The sequence below is a fragment of the Lichenostomus cassidix genome, chromosome 2, assembly GCF_008360975.1.
Source record: "Lichenostomus cassidix isolate B80296 chromosome 2, HeHo_3.0, whole genome shotgun sequence".
In the NCBI taxonomy this organism is placed as follows: domain Eukaryota; kingdom Metazoa; phylum Chordata; class Aves; order Passeriformes; family Meliphagidae; genus Lichenostomus; species Lichenostomus cassidix.
The window spans coordinates 103,996,639-104,018,245 of record NC_139482.1 but is presented as its reverse complement, the minus strand read 5'-3'; the positions used below and the strand labels follow the sequence as shown (position 1 = coordinate 104,018,245).

Below are 21,607 nucleotides of genomic sequence, written 5' to 3'. Positions count from 1 at the left end.
TTTTCAGCTCCTTTGTAATGAGCAGAAGAACATGATGTTGGTTTGTTTGCCTCCCCTTAAAACTGAGTTCTGTTGCTACTCTCTGAAAGGCACTGACAGAGATTTTTATATACCACTGAAATATGCATATGGTCACTTTTATAAATTTGCAAAATAGGTTAAACATGTTCATTAAACAAAGAGAAACCTGTTTTCTTGAGGAGACAAGTTATTTTGTTTGATGTAGACAGAAGACTTGTGACTGGAGCCTTGGAACACAATGAGCACAAGAACCACCTCTCAGATTTCTGGTTTTCTAGACCTCGGAAACAATGTTTGGAGCACAAATTTCCAGATGGAACCTACATGCAATCTGGTCCTATAGGTCTGTTTTTGAAGTTAAGTAGTTTTTGTGCTGTTAAGTAGTCCTACACACTGAGCCAAATCCAGTTTGGATGCATTCACACAAAGCACATAGGTTTAAATATAAACATCTGCACATGCAAGCAGGGATGTGTGGTAACTTTCTGGGGACAAGTGAATTTAGCTGTGCATAGATGCTGTGCTGAAACCTTGACACTGTGTGTTTGGATTTATCTGGCTTCAGATTGTGCAAAGTCTTAATTAAGGACAAGATCTCCCCCACTCCAAACTTGAGACTCACAGGTCAGATTTAAAATGACATCACCAGTTATGTGGGGCTTTATATGCCAGATTTCCACCTGAAGCAATTAGCTTCTAGAGATGCAGAAGGAAGTAAAATATCTTTTGGCTCTATGTTTTATTATTTCTTGTAACCAGACTGTACTCTATCATATGATAAAGTAGAAATATATGTAAGGAATCTTTCAGTCAACAGTTTTCATTACACACACAGATGGTCTGAAAGCATATCTTAACCCACTAACAAAACATAAAAGGCAAGCCTTTTTTCTGCCCCTGAGCACTGCCAAATGTAGGATATATTGACCATAACAAGCCTGGCAAGTAAAAGCTTCCAAGCCCATTCCTGGGCTAATTCAAAATATAAAATTTGGTAGAATTTTCCATGTTCCTTGACCAAGACCTTGACAACAAGCACACAGACACGTTATGTAATGCAAATCAATAAGCACTTTCCAAATATTTAAAATGTCTTGTTTTGAAAAATATGCAGTGAAGCCTTGTTAAGCAGACCCTCATGCCCAGATACCCTTAAAGGTAACAATTCTGCCCTGCATGTTTGGGGCATTTTGAAACAGCTGCCAGAGAAGACACCAAGTCCTGCTATGCTAGGCCTGAATGTCTGCACACAACTTTAAATACAAAATCTCTCTACAAGCCTAAGCTGGGCTGAAGAGTTGTGGATCCCTGTGCCTCACACTCCATCTACTACTGAAACTTCAGCTGCCTCCATTAAGAGTCATAAGCTGAATCACGAAAACACATTCACGTTTTATTTGTTTAAGGCATCAATCTCTCTCTCTGGCTGAGTGGGTGGATTTTCCAGATGCATTCCTGACTGAGCTGAAAAGTATCTGCAGGACACAAACCTCTCCATGCACCCATTGCGCAACTCTTGTGCCGGCTCTGGGCACTGAGCAGGACTTCTTCCTCCTCACGCCTTTCTCCAAACCTCTCTCTGCTTTCCAGAGTCTCAGCCCACTCACTAAACCCAGGCTGGAACAGGACAAATGGAAATTTCTTGGCTGCTTCACCTTTGGTTTACCCGTATACAGAAGGTTAGAGACTGGGTAAAATTTTAATCCAAGCTTTGTTTTGGCTAATCCTTTGTAGTGCAGCACAGTGGAGTTTGAATTGGTTTTGACTTAGCAAAGTAACTTACTGTTTCCTTGTTAGTGTTTGCAACAGGACAAATCAGCCTAAAATACTTATCCCTTTCTTTATTTGTACTATCCCTTACAGAGTTTTCTCTCACAGGCTTCTTTAGGCTTTTATAGGTTTTCCTCCTTTATAGAGGACATACAGGAGTTGACAATATTATCTATGTAATAACTCAGAATGAACAGGATAGTGATGCTCTTGCTCAGCATCAAGTCCCTTCACGCAGCATTAGCCTCTCCTTGCTACTGTAATTTTAAGGACACGTGTCTTTAAAGAGGAAGATGCTTTGGCTCCCTAAAAGCAGCTGAAATGACTCCTACCCTAAGTCCTATATTCAGATTTCATATGGAAGTCAATCTTCAGACAGAAAATTTTCTCTCTGAAAATTATCAAGAAATTTGTCAAGTTCAACAATGTGATGTTGTTGCATTCAGAGTGTTACTTTGCCAGGACACTGGCCAGGCTCAGGGCTGCTGAGTGTGGTGGTGGAGGACAGCAGAGACCATTAGGTCTAGGTCTAGGTCTAGGTCCAGGTCCCAGATTCAGGTCTGGGTGAAGCTGGTTAAGTTTTACACTTTCCTTGCAGTGGCTCCCCTGGGAGCGTGGGAAACCAGACACCAACCCTGCACAGAGCTACAGTACATCTACAGAACATCTTGAGGAAATTCCTAAAAATTAAAAAGAATCTAGGATACCAAAGTAAGCAGCACATGACAGATATGTGTTTAATTTGTGTGTGTTGTTATGTTCATCCAACAAAATAGTGTCAAAGGAATACAGCACCCCTTTCTCATGGAAACACCAGTGTCCCTGTGTCACTTTCTGATGGGAAATCATTGTGAAGAAGGTACAGAAAAGTCAAAGATCAACTGGACACATTTGAGCACTTGCAAGTGTAGAGTTAACAGCATGCAGTAAAGAGCAGAGTATAGTAGCAGCTGGCTACAAATGCAGACTTGTATTTGGAATAAAGCTTAAGTGGAGGTCAAGAGTAATGCTGGTGCATTCTACAACCCCACAGCAGTGCTGGGAGAGTCAACTATTTTTTTTCTTCCATCTCGTGATGACTTAATATCTTAAGTTTTCATTTCTACCACAGTTTTCCTGTATTACTCTTTTGCATGGAAACATAATAGTACCAAGTACTAAAAACACAGTTCTCATTTTCCTTCCCAGACAATAATTTCACAGGTAATTTTGTTATGAAGTTGAACAGCCCAGAATGCAGCCTAGGTGTTCTGGCAGCAAGCTGATGTTACCAAACATAATTATTTGTCCAGCTAGTTTACAGGGAAATAAAAACAAAATCCCCAGGTGTCGCTTACAGTGAAGCCAATGTTTTTCATTCCATTCGTAAATACAACGTGCTGTTCAGCCCACACACCTATTTTATAGCTCTAATGAAAAAGAGAGAGCAAAATTCACACATCATGGTGACCACACTGCCTTTCAATTCACCCCTGTAAAAGACAGAGATTGATCAAACAGGTATTGCTCCAAGCATGTGAATGTAATATATGAAGAAACGTCAAGAATTTTAATTGTACTAAATAGGAAAAACCCGTAACTAAGAGAAAATAGATTGCCTACATAACAACACACAGCTGGAATGACTTTAGTCCCCACGGCACCGCTAAGAGGCCTCTTTATGGGCTTGGATTAGAAGGAGAAGTGCCTTTAGCCAGGCACAGCAGGACAGGTTGGAGAGGGGCAGCCTCAAACCCACAGAGCTGAACAGCTCTTCCACTCATGAGTAAATTAGCACAGAACACACAGACCTGGTAATTTTTTGGATCTTGCTATTACTACCTGATACTGATTGAGTTCTCAGGGTGCAGCAACTATTTTCCATCTTCATAAAGATTGGCAGTTTCACATCTGTTGGTTGAATATTCCATTTATCATATGTGCCAGTACATTGCAAAAGGCACAAGGTACTGACAGAGGAGGGTCACACTGGTGGCATAGGGGCACCTCGACAGCCCCTGAGCACATTCCTCTGCAGTGGCAATACTGCACGTGTCAGCATTCATTTATTTATTTATTGAGACTTCAGTTCCCTGCCAGCTGCTCCAGTACTGGGAGTATGTACTGGAAAAGAAAAGAGAGACGAAGAAGAAAAGAGAGACGAAGAATAGGTGGTCCCTCCCCATGCAGCCCCTGATGCTGGGATTGAAGCCCCAGCACAAACCCAGGACCCCTGAGGGTGCTGGATTCTCTCAGCTGCTCAGGGCTCACCCCAGGAGAGGGAGGGCTTGACCCCTTCTACTTTACTGGCCATGGCAATTAAAAGGGTCACTCCAAATGAAATTTCTTGGCCTAAAATGAACAGCCACACGGCACCGCCATTCAGTGGGGATTTCATACCCCAGGATGCATGCAGACAAAATCCTCATCTGTCAAATATGGCCAGATCAGTGAACTGGAAGCAACATGCCTGACTTTCCTTTGGCTTTGTGAGTATGAGTGACCCTGTGACTTTCTATTAAGCTATTTGATTATACACTGCAGGCACAGATGTGAAAGAATGCCCAGGGAAGTGTGTGGCTGTGGTACCTGAAATCCCTCACTGGTCGTTTACAAACCACAAAGAAAAGTTGACAAATTCCTAAAGCTTAGAATTTTATTTTTCTTTTCACAGGGGCTTAAGGTTTGTGGGGACACAGCACACCACTAGACTGATGCCAGAAGTTTTTCTGGTGCTTGTTATTAGAGATGTGAACACTGGCTGGGATTTATCCCAAGACTAGGACTAAAATTATTCTGCCTGTGCAGTGTGAATGAATAAATGCTATTCCTGAGCTATCACAAAATTCTGAGTGATGAATTTTGCTTACTGTGATCATGTTTGAACGGCTATTTACAGGTACAAACTCCCCTGGTTTTTTTTTTAACTCTGTTCTGAAAAAGCTTTGTATCTTAAAGTTTTAATTTTTGCTGTAACTCATTCACAAAGCTTTTATCAGTTGTACACTCCTAAAACTCCCTAGCTGTATTTCATCAAAGGTGAAGAAATAACATATAACTTCTTACTGTAAAAATATTATAAACAGTGCACAGTGAGAAAACAGTTAAATGGATCTGGTTCAGCTGCTCCAAGGGAAAAAAAAAATTACAAATATGTTTTTAAGCCAGTTTTTTCCCTCCTCACCCTTTTTTAGTATAGCAGATTTCTTTACTGCATAGCAGGATGATTTATCCATTCGTGGTCCAGAAATTCCTAGACTTGATTCTTACACCTGGAATCATGCTCAGGAGCTAAATAATTGTAACTGCACAGAAGGGGTATCCTGACCCAGTCATATCTTATACACCCTGCAAAAGATACCTAAAGAAGTACCTGCTTTCCTTGAGGGGGTAATTTTTATCCCTCCTTCCCTGTCACCTGTTGACCTAAGTGGTGTGGGGAAGGCTGGAGGACTAAGTGCCTTTATGTGCACTGGACCTCCCTGGGGACATGACAAACTGTCCCCTATGGATAGCTCAGCAGGGAAGAGGGGAGGTGAAGGTGAGGAGTATCCTGACTCATGATCTAGAGCATGGAGGTGACCAAGATGGGTGTCCCTATGGAGAACAGGCTTTCAGTCTCCAATTCTGGCTGTGTTTGCCAAGGGCAAAGGGTAACATCTTAAACAAGCTGTTTAGTCTTCCACTTATCTGTAGTGTATTGGTCCTATCTTCTGATTCCTTGGGAAGCTTCTCTTCATCACCAGGGCTTTCAGATAATTTCTTTGAAGTCTGTTTTCTAAAATACTACAAGTGTGCTTCACAACAGTTCAAAGACCATCGCCTCTGCTTTCAGCAATTCCATATTGTACTGTAGCTTCAAATTACGCAATCAGTAATTTCACGGTGAAATTTCTACATTAAAGGCTCTATTTATTAAAGTGCAGATCTGAAGGTCTTAAACATTACCATAAAGAAACAAACCACGCAATGAATTCTATATCTATTACCTCAGAATGCCATGAGTTACGAAGATCTGATCTTCTACCTTGGAGTCCATTAGATCCCTTCAAATTCCAGTTGCCTAAGGAGATGCCTGGAGCCCAGATCTCACAGGAAAGTCAAACTCTGTCAGAAAGAGATCTCATCTTTCTATCTACCATCTAGGAACTAGTCTGAGCCCTAATGCCTGAGATTTAGCATCCCCAAAGGGTATCCTGTTGGAAAGGAAGTTTTGCCCTTTCCTCATTCATTCTTTCCCAAAGTGAGTTGTGCATGGGGTGGTACAAACCAGTGACACTGACGGATGAAAAAGTTAACATTGGTGGCAATCTGGTAGAGGAAAACCAGTGGAGAGGCTTAGCTTGCTATCCGGTGCAGATAACTTTAAAAGAGCCTGAGAAATGGCATTGAAGATGAAGTATCTGGGATGAGAAACACGCTTCCTCACTTTTTCAGTGCAGCAATCTGGAGGCATTGCAGCTGAGCAACTTCTGGCAGCTTCCCTGCACATCTGTAGCATCCATCGAAAAGAAGTAAACAGCATCAGTGAGCTGGAAAGACTGTTTTCCTCATCCTCACTGACCCCCTGCAGGAAAGCTGTCCCAAGTTCAAAAGAGAAAAAAATCTGATGACTATTTTCCTGGGAGTTGTCTGCATCTGTATTTGTTGTCCTTTAATATGTTAGTGTGTTATGCTCAGTATGTTTGTCTTAATATGACCAGTTAATGCTCTATTAACTAAAAATACAGTAGCTTGATAAATTCTCAAAAATTAACTTATTTGAGAAGGAAGGACAGGATGATTCAGAAAAAACAGAAGTGGTACAAGACAGTGCCTATTCAGTCTTCTTTTCAAAAACTTCTTCCCCAAAATGAGAATTGGTGGAGAATGCCTCTCTCCTTCCCTCCTTCAGCTGATCTTTTTCTTCCTTGAACCAAACAGGCTCCAGCAACAAGGCAGCTAATAATAAACTCCTCAGCTGAACTCTAGGAAAGCAGTTTGGTCAAGGTTTTGCCTGCCAAATGCTGACCAACACATGTTCCCAGCTGCCAGCAGTGACTGACTGCTAGTCATATTTATTACAAACCAGTTATGTTTTAGCCTTCTGCCCCTCAGAGCACGTTTTGCTCCAAACAAGACCTCCCAATTCCAAACAATGGAGTCAAAAGTACTTGACTCATGAGTTATACCATGTCTCATGTCCATGGAGCATAGAAGGGCTTCTTGAGTCACAATATATTAACACAACTGTTCTTGCACCATGACTACTGAAAAAAACTCCACTGCTGTTTTTATCCCTGCCCACACCAGCAGGCTGTGCAGGAAGAACACTGGCAGTTCTACAGTGCCAACCAGCAGACAAACAGGACTTCTTTCAAAAGGACCTTTTATCAAGGTTTGTGCCATAAAACTTGGTTCTTGCCTTGGGATTCCCCCTTCTTGCCTTCTTTTACCAGCAAGGACAGAGGGTGAAGAGGGAACACCAATTGAGACAGTAGGTGTGACACTTCCTATTGGTCAGGCAGGAGCTTGATCTGTTCAGCTGCATTTTGGCCCCAAGAGCAACCTCTGGTGCTTCACTGGAAACGCTGACCCAGCTGTCCACTGAATTTGGAGTCTTTGAAAGACATGCAGGCCACCTTTCTGTCTGGAGGAGCCCAGTGCCAGGTGAGGAAGCAGCCAGCACTGCTGAAGGCATGAGGCTCCTGCCCCTTCCAGAGGCTGCTCAGAGGCTGCCCTGGAAATGCAACAGAGTAGAGAGGTGGGAACACACCCAGTCAGGTTTCCCAAAGAAGTGGAAATAAACCTTTTAAGGGACACAAAAGCATGAGGACCTGCAGTCAAACAGCACAAATGCTGGTGCAGGGACGTATGGAACCCAGGTCAGCCTAACTCCCCCTTGAGCTGCCCCACAATGCTGAGATAGATGAGGATGGTACAGGAGGAAGTTTGGGCTCCAAAACAGCATGGACAAAGAAGGCTCCTTGGATTGGAATGTTACTGAATTTCACAGCTCTCACCAGTGCCAATGCTATTGGCTTTGTGGTCCCATTCCCCCATTAGTCAAGGCTCTTCTTCCATACTGCAGATATTTGGGATACCTCCCTGACCACAACAGTATTTTTCTCCTGCGGCATAAGGCAGTTATGGTTGGTTCCTAAGAGTGGAATTACCCTAACTCCTCCTCTTGTGGTGAAATTGCCTCCTAGCACAGCCAGGCTGCTGGTCCTCTCTTCCCTCCACGCTGTCCCACCAAACACAACAGCACAAGTATTTCTGGAAATGGTCTTGCATTTCTAAGCAGAGAAATAACTCACCTTGGTAGCATCACAATGCACATGAGGAAGAGAGAAATGATTGCAAGTTAGTGTGCAAAAATCCCATCATGTCACCATAGTGCACTTCCTATTAGGATAAGAAGGATAATGGAGCAATGACTCCTTCCTAACATCTTCTGCAGTTCACTGCAAGAGCGTGCTGACCAGGGATAGCCAGGTAGAGGATAACACAGAGGGAACCTATTTTTATAGCTCTTAATAAATCCCGATATTTTTTACTCATCTGGGAGGTGACAGAAGCAAACAGTTAGCATTTCTTCCTGTTTCTCAAGATTAGTTTTGCTTTTTTGCTATTCCAGGGCTTAATCCAGAACAACAAAAATAACAAAAAAAAAAAGTAGGAAAAATCCCTGTGTGCAGCCTTATGGAGGACTTTCCAAGCCACAGATGCTGGCTCTGTGGTTGGCTGATCTATCCAAAATAAAGCTCAACAGCAGGGAGCAGTGAAGTAGTTCAGGGGGTAGAAAAGGTCATGCGAATGTGATCCCCACCTCCCAAACTCCACATCTCCTTACACTGCTTCCCCTGCTCCTTTTGGGATGGAAGGAATTGTTGAGTTATTTTTCATTTTTATTTTCAGCCTGCCTCTCCTATCCACTTGCCAACTGGGGTCATTGAAAGTGACTCTTGTTGCAGCCACTTTCCCAGGAGAGAAAAAATGAGGTGAACAATTATTCTGATGGCTTACAGGTGAAAAGGCAGCAACAGCTTTGATGATGAGCACCTTGGCTGCTCCGACACAGAGCTGGCACCATGGGAGCTCAGAGGCCACCATGTCACCTTCCCCTTGCCCCAGGGACAGGCATCCATCCCTGCCGTGGGTGAAACTGTTGACTTCAGCGACTGAAATCTTTTCCCAACAGAAAGAGATCACAGAAAGAGATCACAACAGAAAGAGCCTTAAAAAGAGGGGCCTTGAAGGCTGCTGACCACTGTGTGCAGATGCATAGCACTGCCCTCCTCACAGGAGAAGGTCATTTTGGGTAAACAAACATAAAAATAGAGGAAAGTGGAAACAGGAAAGAAAGTCACTGATCTCCTTTTAATAACATTTGATATCAGAATGCATTCACACTGTATACCTTTTTTTTGAGAGGAGTGCATAGCTTATGTCCTGGTTCAGCTGATGGTACAACTTCTGCAAGTCTACAGGAGATGCCATGCAACCACTCCAGGGAGCACCTACAAACCTGCTGCACATTGGTCTGGGGGCTGAAGCAATGCCCAGCTGGGCAGAAAATATGTAAGACACAAGGACCATTTTTTATTTTACAGCCAGCACATTCATTTCTCTTCAGGTGTGGGCTTCATATTCATAATGAAAGAACTATTTCAGAAGCCTTATGTTTGCCAAGAAAATGAACCCAGTCTAAACCTCACACTTTCCTCTGGGTGGACATTGGATGTGGATGATGGGACTGAACCTGTATGTTTTGATGCTGCCAGCAAGCAAGTTTTTCATAGTAAGTGTTTGACTTACCCTAAGCACTATGCAAAAGCAAGCTGAAAGGCTGCTGCCACTTACCAAACCTCTTGTAGCCGAAGGACTGCACCTCCTCCTCCTCCGCAAAGTCGTCTGGAGAAAGAAAGACACAGCAGCAGATTATTACTACTACCACTGGAAAAAGATGGGAAGAAGTCTTTACAGGTGCATCTTCATGAATTTATGTAATTTTAATTGATTTTTTAGGCATGTTACTGCTACATGCCCTGTGTTGGTGATATCTCAACTCTTTCTCCAAATGGAGAAGGTAGTTCAGAGCCTTTCACCCAACCAGAATCCCCAGAGCCAGATTGCAAGCTGTGCAGATTTATCAGCTGACTGTCATCCTGAGGCCTGCTTGACCAGCTAAATACAGACCAGAGCAGACATGTCCCTCATCACAAAGACAGCACAATTGTCATCAATGTGCCACTTGGTCAGGCTTGCCTGGACCACAGCAGTCAAAAGGGATGGTTGTCCATCCATCCATCCATCCATCCATCCATCCATCCATCTATTCATCCATCTATCCATCCATCCATCAGCTCCCATGCACACTAGCTGGGCCTGAAAATGTCAGATCCGACAAAAAACAGGAAACAGAACTGATAAACAGACAAGAAAAATAAAAACCAAGATGGTGAAGACTGTGAAGGGTCTAGAGGAGAAGCTATATGAGGAGTGGCTGAGGTCACTTGGTTTGTTCAGCCTGGAGAAGAGGAGACTGAGAAGGAGGAGGACTGAGAAGAAGAGACTGAGGAGACTCATTGCAGTCTACAACTTCCTTGTGAGGGGAGGAGATGGGCAAACACTGATCTCTTCTCTCTGGTGAGCAGTGTGACAGGACCCAAGGAAATGGAAGTTGTGTAAGGGGAGGTTTAGGCTGGATATTAGGAAAATATCAGGCTCCCCAGGGAAGTGGTCACAGCACCAAGCCTGCCTGAGTTCAAGCAGCATTAGGACAATGCTCTCAGGCACATGGTGTGATTCTCCAGGCTGCCCTGTGGAGGGACAGGAGTTGGACTTGATGATCCTTGCGGGTCCCTTCCAGTGCAGCATATTCTATCAATCAATGATTCCATTATGCCTTTTGTTCTTTACAGTTAGCAAGCAGTAATATGCTAATAATCACAAGTTTATTTTGTCAGAAGCGGAATTTCTCTCCACTTCCTTCCGGCAGCAAAGGAAAAGGCTGGCATCAGCAAAAGAAGTACACCCATGACTTTAATAAAAAAAAGGATATGTTTTTGTTCATGTGTTCAGTCGCCTTTTACCAAGACAACCCCTGTTCTGCTGAGTCAGGAAAGGCAAAAGCTCTGCCTCGTCACCAGACCAGTTTGTGTGAGGGCAGCACAGCCCAGGCTGCTCTTCTCCTACTTCCGTATTTCCCAGAGGGAACATTTAATGACTGGTGGAGGAAAAGCAAGCTCAAAGCAGATAAACACATGTGATGGAGTGAGAAGTCTGTGTTTAGTTAGACCTTTTTGCCCACATACTCACTGCACATGATCAGGCTGTTCTGCATCACAAACCTGGTGCCACAGCCGACTTGGGCCAGCACAGAGCCTGGGGGAGTGAATCTAAAGGTAAAGATACAGCCTGCATCCAGGCTCAGCAAAGCCTAAACGATTTGAGTGCATGTCTCCAGCAGGAAATCTGACTTGTTTCTCCTTCTGACCTGCGAGGTGCCATGCACAGAAGTCTGAGGGAGACTTTGCCTGAAGCAGCAGTCCAGGAAATGCATCATTTTGCATAACATCCCCCTTTACTCAGACAGCACTGTTGATTAAACAGCTAAAAATATACTCTTCACCAGGTAAGACATTTTGCTTACTGCCAGCAGCACTGCTGTCCATATCTTAAGCAAAACAAACACATCCTGGTTTTGAAGGCAGAAAGAAACCTTTAAAAAAACCACACAAATCCTCACAATTGTCCCGAATGTTATCTGAAGACAATGCCCCCCAACTAAACATGATAAATACTAATAAACCATAAACAGTCAACAACCAACTTCTCATCCCAGCAGAGAGCTACTCAGGAAAAATCTTCCCCTCTCACATAAAAGATAAAATGCTGCACAAAGTAAGATAACAGCTCCAGAGCCCTTAGCTTCCTGCCCTCTCCTGCTATCAGGCTGCAACACAATCACCTCCTTTGTTTCTCAGGAGTGTAACCTGGCTTATCCAATCCATATCTGATGTATACAGCCAGGCCACCTTTAAATACTCCACTCCACACCACATCTCCAAGATCTTCCTCCCAGGCTGACAGCCTCTTCCCTGGTTGTCTTGTTTTTCGTGCATAGACCAACAGCATCAGCTTTTACGCATTTAATCACATTTTTGTTTCTTTGGCCTTTTCTGTATTTGCAACATTTATATTTATATTTATATTTAATATAGAAATATATATAAAAATATAATATATTTCTATACATACATATACTTTTAAATATTTGCAATGGTGCATGTTATCCTTACTAGGAATGGGTTTTTTTACTTTAGCTTTGAATTCTTTATAATTATTTCTTCATCTCCTAATTTTGAAAAGCACTTGTGGCATTTGAAACAAGGAAGTGGAGATGGGCAAGGACAGTTATGTCAACAGATGTCCAATCTCCCTGCTCACTAAAATCTCAAGTATCACATAAAATGTTTTTCAGTTTCTGTGAGTTGATTTTGCAAGGGGCAGTCAATGTAATTTTAGGGGAAATCTATGAAAATTATTTAACAGACAAAGCTCTATGTTCTTTCAGTCAGAACTGAAACTTTGCTGAAATAATGTGCAAATATATTTTACAGTATTAACTGTAATGTTAAAATTCTAAGGAAAATAAAGATGGAAGAAATTAACAAAGAAAGCTTAGACTAAACATTCAGAAATTACAGCACTTTGGAAAAAGAGACAATGATGGGTTGAACATCCTACCTCAGAACACATCTGTGTTTGAAATATTAAAAATCAGGTAGACAAACAAGCCTATAAATTTAAGTCCCAAGGTAAAGCCCTGCATCCAGCCTGCTCCTCCCATGCCTGTTGGCCAGTATTGTCCTCACTGGAGGCAGCAGAGTCTTGACCCTCAGCTCCTTGTTCCAGTGCTGAAAATATTAAAACTTTGTCACAAGTTCTGCACAAATCTCAAAGCTTCCTGATATCTTCAAATCAGAAAAGTACAGGAAAACCTAAGTTTCTATTGAAAAGGTAACAGCTTTTCTAGTGAAAACCATGAAAATGTGATCTGTTGTGAATTGCAGAGGTTAAGAAAATATACAAATATAGGAAAGCAAATACTAAGAACACCTCCAGCATGCTTTAATTACTTATACCTTTAAAGGCAGTATTGGAAATCGGTGTGGCAGAAATTCATGAGCTTTGAGCACCAGTGGCTGATCTTCGAAACGGAAATTCTGCATTTTCGCATCAGTGGTGCCCATACTTGAGTGAGGCTGCAACTGCTGCAGGAGGGGCTTGTTTGACATTGTGAAAACCTTAACTTAGAAATATTTTTCTTTCGTTTAAATCCAGTCCTTCTCAGTTACAAAGAGGACTGAAATGAACCCAGTATTTCTGTTACATACACATACATTTATACACAGGCAAGGCTTATTTTCATGGGTGAAAAATACAGAGTGCAAACACCTTTTTGAAGCACACAGTGAAGCAGAATTTGTTGCTATGTCTTGATCACAAGAATTAACTCTTTAGTACTGGGAAGACCAGCCCTAACTTTGTTACAAGATGCTCAACTGAGCTCTCAGCTATGAGCCAAAAGATAGGGAATCCAGAATAAGAAAGATGAAGAAAGACGAAAAGCTGGTTTCTTATTCCACTGACTTCTACAGAACTCTGGTAGCAGGAAGATTCATAAAAAAGGTGAACTTTGGGCAGAACAGAAACATATGTGAGGAACCAATTATATTTAACCATGTAGTGGAAGGGCCACCAGAGATCTCCTGTTTTATTGCATTTACAAGAGTTTCCTTGTATGCTACAACAGATTGTCATGGGGAGCTTACAGCAAACTTCTACAAATCACTGACTTGCTGTAGCTGAGCAGCAATACATCAAATATTTTAGGGAGTCTGTGCAAAGCAAGAGTTCTTGTCAAAAAAAAACAACCCTTGAGATATTTTGGCAATATCCATGCTCCCATTGAGTACCAAAGCCAAATTCCACTTGCCCTCCAGTTAAAAGCTATTACTGCAACACCTCTAGTAAATACAGTTGTAGAGTTAAATAAGTTACAGTACAATGCTTCAAGGGACTGGGAATTATAAAAAGGCAGTTCAGTTGGGGATTAGCGCAGCGAACAGAGGGAATTCATTTAATCTAAAACAAATTAGACTCTCATTTGATTAATTTGCTAGAGGCAAAGCAAATCTGTGGAGTAGAACTGTTTAATTTCTTGTTCTTGTTCTTAAATCTTAAATAAATTAATCATGGATCACTTATGAGTCACTCTGAGGTCAAGTAAGAAAGAGCTGGCCTGGAGCCAAAATGGATGCTAAATTTGCCCCTGAGACAATACAGGGCATAAAACCACAGCACCAGATCTGAGGAGCCTTTGGTGCAAGGTGATTTTAGGGAAGTTGTTTCCATTTTAGCCTTTTCCTTTCACGGGTGTCATGGTTGGCATATGGAAGGTGTTACAGAAAGCTGCTAATGTATGTGTCCAGCTGTCTCCTTTTAACAGCACACCCTGCTCTGCCATTTAAACCTAATTAACTAACGAAGCAAACAAGACCTCAGAACCATTAGAGATGCTGGGTCATATGGTGGCTGCAGACACGTGGTATCCAATAATTTGTAGAACAATTGTGTGATGCAAACATGAATACAAAGTCCTTGTTTAAAGACTTAGTTTGAAGTCTTAAGTAAAGAAAATACACCATTATTCTACATTGCATTTCAAAATCTGGGAAAATCTGTTCCGGGAGAGAATGAGGCATCTGGGCTGAAAATTGTCATGCCAAGTTTCAGCTCAGATTTTAAAAGTTTCTTTATAACCCCCTGAAAACTTGAATTACAGTACATTAGAACTTATACCTAAGCACTGGGCTGGGAACTCAGACTGTAAGATTAATTCTTAGTAAAAATGACATCCAGTGAAAGAGTTTCCTTTAAAATATATCTCTCTCTCAAAGGGCTTTAATGGTTAGAGCCCTGCCTTTCCTACTGACTTAATGGGAACTACAGAGCTATATCCCAGTGCAACTCTGTAAAAACCATTCTAATATTGTCAAGGAGAAATTTTTACTTGTACCATTTGGAAAGAAGCTGTGCCCATTAGTTGAAAATGACAGTATTCCTCTCTTTAACCCATGGATCAGCATGGATGAAGAACTCAGCTCAGAGCTGTGTAACAAGTGCATCTCCTTCATGAGAGACTGCTTGCAGTGTCAGAAAGCTGCTTCTGCCTGCTCTCTCCATCTCAGCACTTTCACTGAAAAGCAAAACTCGTCCACTTATGAGGTTTCTGTAATATTAACAACTGTTCAGACAGACAAGAACAGTGACACCAATGTCTTTCTCATATCACATTTCAAAAGCTTTTTGAGCTGCCATCAGATTTATATGCATTTCTGCTCACTGTTAACTGGGTCTACATTCAAACTGCTGACCTAGAGGTGAAATGGAGCCACCAGAAGCACAGCAAGCAGCTGTGGCCTTCAAATGTTGATGACTTCATCAGTCTAATTGGTTTCCACTGGTTTTCATAGCTTTTATTCTGGACAGTCTCCTGCTTGTGCTAATGGGCTGCTCATTCCCCTCTCTCTTCACAGATGCTTTATTTCACTTCTCCTCCTCTGCCTTTCTTCACTAATTTTTCCTTATTATACGCCCTTTTCATACTCCCTGACTCTATTTTGACAAGCCCTCCCTCATAACATCCTACCCCACACTTAAAACACTTCCTGACTGACAAGGTCCCAAGCTGATATGTCACACTAACAGTCACTGTTGGCTGAGTGTGTTGTGCCCATATTATCCACCCCTTCCTTTGTCTGTCCTGTCACACAACAAACTCCTCTGGATAGGGATTGCATGGATTCTGTGTGTGCAGAGTACCTGGTCTTTAAGGCAGACATAACAGAGGTTCAGCTGAGGCAGTCCTGGAAGAGAGCCCACCTCCCTGCATCCCAAAGCATCCTTTGGGATGTTGTTTGAGCTTGGATTCTGGCAACAAAACCAAAGCTTTTCCTCAGCTCTGTCCTTCAGACTGCTGATCTGGGAATTTATCTGCTTTTCTTAGTGACTGAAAGAGGCAATGTCCCAGATCAGAGATCCTCCGTTGGTACTATCCTATGACTTGGGTGGTGTCTCTCATCACTTAACACATGCATAAAACAAACAAAACCAAGAAGCATGACAAATGGGTGCATTTTAATATTTTGGTCTTCATCTATTCCCGCACTGCTGTGCCCAAAAAATGTGAGCACTTACATTTAGAGCACACAAAAAGACCCAGAAGATTGTGATTCAGAGGTATAACAACAATCACTCTAGTTTTGCTTTTTAGGCACAAGATGAAGCTAGTAAATAGGGGTTTTTGAACAAAACTTTTTAGCCCATAAGTGCTACACAGGATTATTACCGTACTGGGGTCAGGAGCAGCTGCATGGTGCAGAGGATCAACCTGAGAAGTTAAAAGTTTAAATCATATCGTATTTCAGAATAATGATTTAAGAGCAAACAGATCTGTTCCCATTAGTGCACTGAAAAATTGTGCCTCCCTGTCTGTATGTCAGAGGAGGCAATTAACAGCAGTATTAAAATGGCATATACATTCCTAACAACACATGTCTCTATTACCTCCCATAACTCATCCACTTTGTTCCCCAGTGATGTCCCAGTCTGCACCTCAAATTTATGCACCAAAAGGGATTGCAGTTTTAGGTGGAAGCAGTCAAACTCCAAAGACAATTCATCTTAGGTCGCTCCCTCACTTGCACAGGCCACACTCACATTATGAGGAGGATCAGGTTCACTTTCCATGCCTTGTAAATGCGTCTTTATTTTGCTCTCCAAGGGGGAGGGCTGGAAGGAGAGATTCTCTGTTCTGACACACAGAACCTCAGGATAAGGAACGTTTTGTGAAGCTGAAGATAACTGGGCATGCATCCTTTGCAGTACTGAGCTGCTTTCATCCTTGACATTTCTCCCAGTTCTCTTTATTTTACTCTGTTTTATCTCTGCAAGGCCTGATCAGCTCTATGTCTCTGCAAGATTACCTTTCCCTCCTTATCCTATCAGGCAGAAGTGTCAACCTCTGGGCACAATGGTCTTTCAGTGTGGATCTAACTAAACTGTTTAGTGGTTGTGACAGAAAAAGGGGTCTGTTCAGCCCTCAGCTATAGCAAAATCAGTCTAAAATTAATCTATGTTATCCAAAGTAGGAGAAGAAAGAGCCACAGGAGATTTTAAACAACACCCTTCTTCACAGGGATAGGCTTGCCCATGCTATTCTTAGTCCTATGTGGCAGGGAAAAGTAGAATTGAAGCAATGATGAAAAATTATAAGTTATTACTGAAACTGTTCCTGTCATAAATGGCTAATATTCTAATTCTGCTCAATATCCTTTGCAGCTGTATAGTAATATTTCTATCTGTTCAATAACAGATTTCTCTTGTAATTTCATAGCTCTGTTTTCCTCTATATTGTTAATAAGAATATCCTTTGACACACACTTGCATCTTTCTCATCCATATGTTTAAAATCCTCTGTGCTACCAACCAATTCAGGACACACACTGACTGTATAGTAGCGTTGCTCAGGATTTGTTCTGTGTTTTATCACACATTTATTATAACTGCTCGTGCCTTTGAACTTCTGCTGTAGGGTCCTGTGACATGTCCAACACACACCACTCAGACCTCCTGCATATGTTTCATGTTTATGTCACTATATTCATATAAGCTCTGTTATAACTGGACTAAGGAAAGGTTACTGGATCACTCCACTTCTAATCCTTGGTTTTCAGATGCTTTCTGGCTTCTGCAAAATGCTCTGGACTGGATTTTTTTTAATTCTTGATTTGAAGTTTCTATCCAGGAAAGGCCTATTTGCAGATGACTGTTCATTTGATTTTGTGCACACGAAGGACACAAAGAGAGAGAGAGAGAGACAGAGACTTTTCTCCAGTGTTACAAAATTATAACTTTTACTCCTTTATTCTTTAAAATTAGCAGTGGCATCAAAACAGAGAGAAAGACAAAACCTGTCAAGAAGGTAACATATAGATTATTTAAGACTTTTCAAGATAGTCAAGAAAGAACAACTGAACTTGCATGCATAGTCAGCTTTTGCAAATGTAGGTGTTACTTGCACAATATGTTCAGGCTCCAAGTCCCACAGAAGGGACAATTGTAGCAATACAGACAGATTTGTTAATTAATTGTCTGATAAAGTATTCACTGTGTAAGGCAAACTTGGGGTAAACTGAACTCGCACATCCTGTGAAAGCTCAGTGTACTCTTATCTACCGAGAACTGTGCACGAAGCACACTGAGCTGCCTTGGAGGAGAAGGGGTCGATGCTAAGAAAGGCAGGCACTCAGGCCAGGCTGCTCCTGAGGCACTGCAGCCTTCACTGGTTACAGTGGATTACAGCCAAGGACAAACCTATTTCTCCCTGTGTGTCTTTTTTATCAAATGGGAGGAACGGCACAAGACAGGATATTTGGTCCTGTTCTGGCTCTCAAGCACATCCCAGTACTCAAGCACAGGATCCCAGATGATGTCCTCCAGCACCATTGCTATACAAGTGGTACATAGCAAGGTGCTTGTGATGGCAGAGAAAGAGAGGAGTAGGAGGTGGAAGAGGCAGAGGAGAGGTGGAAAGAAGCAGCTAAGCTACTTTGAGCATCATAATTAAGATTATGATCTCTGTCATCCTGGAGCAACAGTCTCAAGATGACTACCTTGACTTTGTCATTGCCTGATTTTGGGCATTAGTATTAAGTGGTTGTCTGAACAGTATCCATATTTCAGAGGAAAATACTTATCACCAGCACTGCCATGACAGTAGTGATTACAGATAGAGTTTAAAGCAGATATATTTTGGGAAGAAGTTCTGAGTTTTAACAATGCTTGTCCCTGTCTTAAATTAGGGCCAATGTTTTTGAACATGTGGTGGTGTTTCACTATGAGGAAGCTGTTTTCATTTGTTTCCCAGGCAACAAGTACTCCTTCATACCCCAAAAAATAACTACAACTTAGAAGTATCATTTGATAAAGATAAATCTGACCCTAAAGCAGTCATATCCCTATATAAATCACGTGAATTATTACTAAAAAGTATCACAGAGTTTGTGAGCTCAGTGTTGTTTGCTGGAAATAAAACTGCCAGCATATTGAACATAAACTTCAATTTGTTTAACTGATTTAAAACATAACACATTACAAATACCAGAAATGGGAAATATAATTTATTCCTTACAGATATTTAGTGATGTAATTATTTAGATATTCTTCCATTCTCCAGAGAGGGTAGATACAGAGACAGCTGCAATCAACAGATCTTTTTGTTTTTATTGAGAAAAATGTGTAACTATACCAAGTTCTACAGTCCTATGATTATCACTACCATCAAGTTTAAAGAGAAAATATGAAAAGCCAAGTCTGTACTCAAAAAAGGAAATCACCAAGTCAAAATTTGGTTTGGCTCTCTGACTTCCCTAACACTGGCAAAGGCACTTGATGTGATGATTTGTTTGAAGCTTTTCTTTTGCTATTAGCATGGTAATTTAAGTGTTCTCCTTTGCATGTTTTATTACTGATTTCTGTAACTCTCTGGGGAAAAGAAATAAGATGGTTGTGATCAGTCTCAGGGAAACCAAATGGTAAGGACTAGCACTCCCTCTTGATGGAGTGTGGGGCACCAGCAAGTGCTCTCAGGAGCAGGAATTACATCTTCCCTTTGAATGCCACTCTCTGCTTTGCAAAGGGCAGTGGAGGCAGAGTGGAAGGAGACACAAGTCGCATCGTGTGTTATTCCCATCCTTTATCCTTTGCATCCCACCTCTTCCCAAAACCTCAAAGAATGGAGTGTACAGTTTTCAGTGATAATAGGCACAGGTTTGTACTAGCAGATCCCCATTGTTTCCGTTTGTTCCCATCCTTACACTCATGCTGATAATGACAAGCTGCTGACAAAAGTTTTGGCATGAGCAGCCTGTAAATAAAGAACATTGAAAATACATTATTTTTACTATGTTGCATGGCCCTGGAAAGACACCATGCCACACTGTCAGAAGTAACTTAAATGGTGTGTGTTGGCTTGCAAAATAAATGCCCCCCAAAAGCTTTTCCTCCCTTCAAGCAGCTACTCTGGCAAGTGTATAAATAATCACATCATTTGGTGTCCTAGACTCTGGAAACTCAGTGTAACTATCATGGTGTTTACTGGCCTCCTGGCATCTGGAATAAAACTCTGCAATCCAAGAACAGGCACAGTGGTGCCCAAAAGCAATTTTCATATATGTATGTCTTTTCCTTAAGCTTATTTTTACCTCTGAAGAAAAACTGGATTCAACTCTCACAAACTCCCAACTAACTCCTAAACTTTCCGTAATGTCCTTTGATGTTTGTATTGTAAGTATTCCCCAGTGTGCAAAGCCTCTGCCTTTTGCTGTAAGGCTATCAATTTTCATAAACAGAAGTCTTTCTTGCACCCCCCATACATCTTTACTAGGTTACAGTGTGGCAATTTGGCAATCTGCTTCTTCATTTCATTTTTAAGTATGTAATACCTCTCAGTCACAACTTTGTAGGATGGGATCGACTGGTAGAAGTGGCATGTTTCACCCATTTAAAAGAAAACGAGAAGGAAAGAAGGAAAAGAGAGAGAAAGGAAAAGAAACAAAGTTTCAGTTTGAACAGATGAAAAGTAAAGACCAAAAATTTTCCAGTCGGTGGATGTAGAGGAGAAATACGCCAAATACATTTCACAAGCCAGTTAAGCCTCTACTGGCACCTAATCACTGCCAGATGTTTAGAAGCAACACGAAGAACATCGCAAAACGCTGGCAAAAAATAAACAAATAAACCAGGGAGAAACGCAAGTCTTCTCGGGGCATCGGCGAGGGGGAAGATAAAAGTTGGGTGCCGAGAGAAAACGCGCTGGGGAGAGCACACATGCCGGGACACACTCACACGGGGACAGCCCGCTCCCGGACCGGGACTGACCGACACACGCCGAGCCGCGGCGGCGGGGCAGACCCCGCATAGACAGGGGGAGCGGTGAGACCTCGGCTCTGCCTCTGCCGGCACCGCCTGCCCGTGCCCTGCCCGTGCCCTGCCCGTGCCCTGCCCGTGCCCTGCCCGCCACCTGCCCGCACGCTGTCCTGCCAGCACCGTGCCGGCTCCAGCTCACCCCGCGGGCACCCTCCCCACGGAGCTCCCTGCCCGCAGTGTCCCCTTGCTGCAGGCTGTCCCCGTGCCCGCACCCTGCCCGCCGCCTGCCCCGTGTCCGCACGCTGTTCCCTGCCGGTGCCCGGTGCCCGGCGCACGTGTGCGGGCGGCAGAGCGGGCACCCCGCTGCCGTCCCTACCTTTCATCTTGGCGCCGGGGCTGCTCGCATAGGACGGACGCGGCGCGGCGGGGCTGCCGCCGGGAGCGGCGGGCGGCGGAGCGCTCCCTGCCTACTGCCGGGCCATGCCCCCGCCGCGGGCCCTGCTGCGCAGCCCCGGCCGCTGCCGCTCGCCCTCGCTCCTCGGCCGCCGGCGGCACCCAGCTCTCGCCGCCAGCCCCGCGGAGCCCAGCCCGGCCCCGCGGAGCCGCCGCTCGGCCCCGCCTCCCTCCCTCCGCCCCGGGGAAGGGGCCGCGGACGGGGCCGGGGGGCGGGGGCGGGCTCGGGGTCCCGCCGGTCGATGGGGCTGGGGGCTTCGCACCCCGTCCCGCCGTGTCCCGCCGGACCGCGGGGTTCCCGGCTTGCGGGGCCGTGGGCAGCAGGGGCTGTCCGTGGGGAGCAGCCCGGACGGGACTCGCAGGGCACCCGTCAGTGACTGGGGGAGCTCGAGTGGGACGCGGT

General features: G+C 43.3%; 1 protein-coding gene across 1 annotated transcript in view; it reads right to left on the bottom strand.

The window, feature by feature from the left end:
- The window catches only part of COLEC12 (collectin subfamily member 12), a 97,813-nt gene extending 76,469 nt beyond the window's left edge, over window positions 1–21,344 (bottom strand). The window contains exons 1-2 of the mRNA XM_085052656.1: window positions 21,128–21,344; window positions 9,616–9,666 (exon numbers count right to left, since the gene is read on the bottom strand). Coding sequence (XP_084908782.1) covers window positions 9,616–9,666; window positions 21,128–21,134 — 58 coding nt within the window. The 5' untranslated portion in view covers window positions 21,135–21,344. The remainder of the gene's footprint in view (window positions 1–9,615; window positions 9,667–21,127) is intronic.
- Between the last annotated feature and the right edge of the window lie 263 nt (window positions 21,345–21,607).